General features: G+C 36.6%; 1 protein-coding gene across 1 annotated transcript in view; it reads right to left on the bottom strand.

Moving 5' to 3' along the window:
* Positions 1–2,272: 2,272 nt before the first annotated feature.
* The window catches only part of AHR (aryl hydrocarbon receptor), a 53,106-nt gene continuing 48,954 nt past the window's right edge, over positions 2,273–6,424 (bottom strand). Inside the window, exons 10-11 of the mRNA XM_049785693.1 lie at positions 5,195–6,380; positions 2,273–2,677 (exon numbers count right to left, since the gene is read on the bottom strand). Coding sequence (XP_049641650.1) covers positions 2,531–2,677; positions 5,195–6,380 — 1,333 coding nt within the window. The 3' untranslated portion in view covers positions 2,273–2,530. The remainder of the gene's footprint in view (positions 2,678–5,194; positions 6,381–6,424) is intronic.

The following is a 6,424-nucleotide window of genomic DNA, read 5'->3' as shown; positions in this document are numbered from 1 at the left end:
GTAATCTGTTTTCACAGAAACTTCTCTTTTAAAGTAATTGCAGGGACCAGAGAGTACAGTGTAGCCCTTTCCTCCCAAATTACCGGCTTATGATATATGAATTTAATGTGTCAGATAAGAAAACATAGTTTTACTTTAAAAAAAATCTTCTAGGGGCCAGAGTGATAACACAGTGGGTAGGGTGTTTGCCTTGAACACAGCCAACCCAGGTGCAATCCCTGGCATCCCATATAGTCCCCCAAGCCTGCAAGGAACCATTTCTGAGTCAGAACCTAGTGCTGCCTAGTGTTGCCCTAAAACCAAAAAGAAAAAAAAATCATATCACATAAGCATGATCTGACTGCTTTCAAAGTTTCTGTTAAACGTTCTTAAAATATTATCCATTAAAATGCTGTTTAATTGTGTGTTCTAATACATCATTAACATGGCTTAAAAGAATAGTCCTTCCCAGAAGTATGTGAACATGTCAAATTATTGGAAATGTGTATCTTCAGATATAGGGGCATATATTTCTAAGGAGACTGTGAATTGTTGGCTAAAGCATTTCTTAAGTAGTATAAACCACCTAAATACCATACTAAAATACCATACTCATTTTCTTCAGATGAACCAAAAAGAATTTACATTAGAACTTAATAGTCATATTTGCTGATTGTTTTATTACCATGAAGTACAGTATACAAATTTTGATAAGTATATACTTTAAACAAAATCCATGACATTTAGGTAAAGTTTAGTAATATAAAACACTGAGTGAAGACTTTATTACATTAAAACACTGAATAATTCTAAGCACATTCAAACCTTTAGAACTGCAGCTATTTAAAAATTCAGTGTGTAGAAAGTTTTGTTTATTTAGCAATATGACAAAGATTGATTTGGTTGAATATGGTTTTATTATCAGAAAAATTTTATATAGTGGTTGAGTATGGTAGTAGAAACATTTTATATAGATGAAATATACAATATTGCTTTGAAACTTCTAATTTTATAAGTTTCGAACTGATTGTCGTCATAATCACATTACAAAAGCCCAGAGAAAGCAGTAACAAATTGGTTATATAAATATTTTCAATGAAAGGCCTTAATGTTTTTTAAAGCATCATCAGACCATTCATCTAATTCTTTACTTCTACCTCATTGAAACAAATTAACACACTTTTAGACTAATTTGTTTTTTTTTTTTAAGACCCACATGATTGTATAGATTCAAAATATAAACTGAAAGGATGGCAAGCAGTAGTACTTTCAAATCTTTAGAGAAAAGTAGTTAATAGGGGCCATTTTTTAAACTGACAATTGGCCACAGTCATGGCTTATCAAGCAAGCATGCTCCCACTGGAGCCTCTGATCAAGACCAACTTCATTACAGAACTAGATCCATGTCTTCTTCTTTTTTTCTTTAATAGCAAAGTGTGAATTTCTTGTTTGGCATCTTTAAGATAAAATATTTTACAAATAATTTACTTGTCTACAATGCACCATTTATTTCACTCATAATACTTTGCACCAGACATTTGTTTGTTCAGTCTTAACACTTCTCATATATGAGAAAAACAAATAGCTTCCACTGTACTTAAGGGAAGTTTGTAAAATCAATATAAAATGCTTAAAGAATTCTAAAACATTTCAATGATTTTACACACGACAAGTACTTAAGAGCTAGAAACAAAAGCATGTTAACATGTTAACTACATGTTAATTAATATGTTGCACTATTTATAGCACATTTTTCACATTGTAACATATAACTTTAGTGGTAGATCCTTTTCTCTTGGAATTTTAGTGCTATTATCCTATTATAATGAAGAACTAATTTCAAAAACATTTTAATTTCAGGTCTTTTTCCTTATAAGGCACATAAAAATTTAGGATAGAAGCAATTATATTATGTAATAAATAATTTATAATCAGTTTTTGTCCTTTAGGTTACAGTACAGTTACATGGTTAGATTAATAAAAAATTAATGGGAAATGAATAATGTTGTTGCATGGACTATTATAATTTTTAAGAGCAAAAGAATATTTTATGTAAAATATACATCTTACAGTGTAAAAGGGAGGCACTTATATATTAAGAATAAAGAAAGGGCCCAGCGGTGTTTGCCTTGCAAGCAGCCGATCCAGGACCTAAGGTGGTTGGTTCGAATCCCGGTATCCCATATGGTCCCCCGGGCCTGCCAGGAGCTATTTCTGAGCAGACAGCCAGGAGTAACCCCTGAGCACCGCCGGGTGTGACCCAAAAACCAAAAACCACAAAAAAAAAAAGAATAAAGAAAGCAGTGAGACTGACTTCAAAGAAGCACCAAACCACTTTATGATCTGCACTGAAAGAACAAAATAGAAAAAGATAACATCTTACTTCCCTGTGGCAGCATACTTCCTGTTTTAATGATGATTGTGTACAGGATGATATTTTGTAGACTTGGGCTTGGAATAACACTGTGAGCAACATACACTGATGTCTATGTCAAAAAATGGGTATGTTGATTTATCTTGAAAAAGTTCAGGTGAACATGGGACTTTAGAATTAGAGAAATCCACTGGCTGTCAAATCAGGAAAAGGTCTAGCTTCTGTGGGGTGATGAAGGGACTGAAGTTGTGCAGTAGACCGAGGATCGCTCATGGGACTTAATTCAGCCGCGTAAGTCTCATTTAAAGCATCTCCATTCGGAAACTGAAAACAAAAAGCAATGCGACTTTATGACATCTTCAGCAAATAAAACATTTTCAACAACCATCTTCCCGAATGTATTTAAGCCTAAAACCCTTTCTCATTTTAAACTTTAAAATATTGTGTATTCTCTACTAGCTACTACAGATAAGTGACACAGACAATTCAATAGGGCCATTTGTGTCAGACTTCAGCTTACTTCTGACATGTTACTAGTTTTTTTCAATGACTACATAACAGGCATTATATTTCTTAACCAACGTGTTTTAGTGAGAACATTATAACGACTACTGACTACAAGTTAGTTAGTATAGTTCTTTTTTTTTTTTTTTTTTTTTTTTTTTTTTGTGGTTTTTGGGTCACACCCGGCAGTGCTCAGGGGTTATTCCTGGCTCCAGGCTCAGAAATTGCTCCTGGCAGGCACAGGGGACCATATGGGACTCCAGGATTCGAACCGACGACCTCCTGCATGAAAGGCAAACGCTTTACCCCCATGCTATCTCTCCGGCCCCTAGTTAGTATAGTTCTTAAGTGGTGTTTACATTTTATTTTTTTTTGGTTTTTGGGCCACACCCATTTGATGCTCAGGGGTTACTCCTGGCTATGCGCTCAGAAATCGCCCCTGGCTTGGGGGGACCATATGGGACGCCGAGGGATCGAACCATGGTCCATCCTATGCTAGCGCTTACAAGGCAGACACCTTACCTCTAGCGCCACCTTCCTGACCCCTACATTTTATTCTTGTCAATTTTATGTGATACTTCTTTCCAGGGAGGACAGTGAGTAACTTGGTTTGGAACCTCTCTGTGAGACACTTAAACAGGTGTAGAGAACTCTTACTAATGCAGTATAAACTGGCTTAGGAAGGTAAAAACTGTAAATTAACAAGTGTACCAAACATCTCATTAACATGACTTTTCACTACGCTCCAAAAGTTTAAAGCAATATTATGAAAATAAGTAAACTATTGCAAATGTTTTCCCAAGTTTCAGAGTGTGGAAGTATGGAAGTATATATTTTTAAACACCAACATCAGAAAAAGACAATATAAAAGATTACTGAAATCAAGAGTAGGCTCTTATGGATATATGTATATTTTATTTATATATTTATGTTTATTGATATATAATTATATATAGTTAGTATATGTAGATATATATATATAGGTATAAATACACATATAAGCTAGAATATGATTTAATTAATAATACTCATATTTATTTACATAATCAGATATATATGAATACATATGTAAGCTAGAACATGTAATTTAAAAAAATTGTCATCAACTATGATGATTATCTGCAACAACTTGGTCATGAGAAAACAGAACAAAGTCTTATGAATGGAAATGTAAATTCATAGTTTGCACTAATAGTTTCACTAGTAAATTTTACCAAAAAGAGGGGCAGGATTTCCTAGACACATTTTATGAGGTCAAAGTTATCCTGATTCCAAAGCCACAAAAGAATAGCACTACAAAGGAGAGAGGGCGTGTGGCTTACTTATAGCATACCTCAAAGTCTGGCAATGCATGTGGTCCTAGCCACAAAAGATCAAGTGGTATTGATGTCTGCTAAGGTACTGTGAGATAAACATACATATATATGCAGATCCTGCTAAGGTATACAAATATACCTTATATATATCCAGATACCTTTGAGAATATATAATATACATGTATGTATACACACAAACACATATTAAAATATTGCCTGAAAGGGGGTAGGCAGATGATTCAAGTCTAGCTGAACATTACCAAACCTGCTTTATGCTATCTATCTATCTATCTATCTATCTATCTATCTATCTATCTATCTATCTATCTATCTATCTATCTATCTATCCATCATCTATCTATCTATCTATCTATCTATCTATCTATCTATCTATCTATCTATCTATCTATCTATCTATGACCTCTATCTATAAAAAAGAATACCAGAGAAAATTGAGGCTCCTAGGTACAATGGTACTCCAACTTACTTGTCCTACTGGCCCTTTGTTAACTCTCTGGGAATCTATCTAAAGTGCTCAGACAGGTGGGTGCACTTCCTAAGTCTGATCTAATGCTCTCCATGACCATTTCCAGCACTCCCTCCATGATGGAAAGTAAATACTGATATAGGGCAATGGGTTCAAAAAAAGGAATTTTTAAAACTCAGCTTTGGACCTTTTTAATTCATATCTATTTGAAGTCATTTCATTTGGGGGTCGAGAACCATATAGTATCTGAAATCAGACCCAGCCGGACACATGCAAACCATCCATTTCACCATCACTGATTCCTGAAGTCAATTCTTCAAAGGACAAACTTTTTTTAACCCTTTGTTTTCTTGTCAATTTTGAAACTATTTATCTAAAATATCCTGATGTACAAATTAGACAATTTAAAATGTTCACAAGAATGCGGCAGATAAGAGATTCAAATCAGTCACGGACAACATGGTGTAATTCAAGCCCATTGCTAATATCAGAGAATCTTTGGAAGGGATTTATTCTGTTGGATTATGCTCTTACCTTGCTGGCAAATGCCTGTGAGCTTGGCATGGTAGGATGATACTGCAGGTGAGACATGGAGTTGTGTTGAATCTCCGGCTGGCACTGGTACATTGATACTGCTCCAGCATAGCAGGTCTGAGGTGTTACCATGGCTGGCTGCCGAACGACTTCTTGCTTTGTACTTTCATTAACTTGTAAACATGTGACAAAATCTTCTAAAGGAGTAGCTGGAGGGTAGAGGGAAGGTTCAAAATTCCCTGTGGGAAAGTCTAAATGTTGGAGATTCTTGGAATGTTCTGGTAGCATCGACTGATTGCAGGGAATAAAGTTCTGTGTATAAGGCATGGTGGCCATCTCAGCTTTGTAGGGAAACCCCTGACTGGCCCCAGGTAATTTTGAAAAGACATAGGGCTGGAGATCTTGCTGTGAACAGCTCAGGGGCACAGATTGCGCCGAGTTCCAGCTTGTGAACAGGCCATTCACCTGCATATGCTTCATTTTCTGACATAGCTGCTGCTGCTGCTCCGTGGCCTGATGCTTCTGAAGGGGTGTTGGTGGTGGCGGCTCTAACCGCAGGCTCTCCTGCACCATGCAGGAGGCTGCATTGGGAACCAGGGGTTGCTGGTAACCTGAACCCAAAAAGGCAGTCTTATTCAGAGAGTCCTGAACGTAGGTCAGGATCTCATCGACGTTAATGTCATGCAAGTCCCCTTCGCTCGAAAGGTCGCTTCTGAAAAATTCTTCATTTTGCTGCATGTGTTTGATATCTTCAAAGTCAACACCCAGGTATTTCATAATGTTGTATAAGTCACTGTTTTTATTATCAGGGCTCACTTCCTGAGTCTGACCCAATGGCTCAAGTGTGGGGAGATCATTTTCCGGTGGTATGGCGCTGTACTGCAAATCACTCAGAGCCCTGTCAAAATTTCTTTCAAAAGGCATGGAACTCGAAGTAGGATAGTGATATATAGACTCATCTTGTTGAATGAGGGCCGCCAGGACAGAGCTGGGATGAAGAGAATCCAAGCTGAGAGCTGATTTGGCAGCAGAATCTTGACTCGCACCATTTTGGGTCTGTTTCTGCAATGGTTGCATCAGGGCATGCAAAGGGTTGGCTAACTCATACAATACTGCTTCGCCAGTGGTAAACATAAAAGGCAGTTTTGTACTTCGTTTGTGTAAATGCTCTGCTCCTTCTTCTTCTCTAAAATGTGTATAAGAAAGTGGGAAATTACATCTATGAAATAG

The sequence above is a fragment of the Suncus etruscus genome, chromosome 13, assembly GCF_024139225.1.
Source record: "Suncus etruscus isolate mSunEtr1 chromosome 13, mSunEtr1.pri.cur, whole genome shotgun sequence".
Lineage (NCBI taxonomy): Eukaryota > Metazoa > Chordata > Mammalia > Eulipotyphla > Soricidae > Suncus > Suncus etruscus.
The sequence above is the reverse complement of the archived record's forward strand: the minus strand, read 5'-3'. Positions and strand labels throughout refer to the sequence as shown.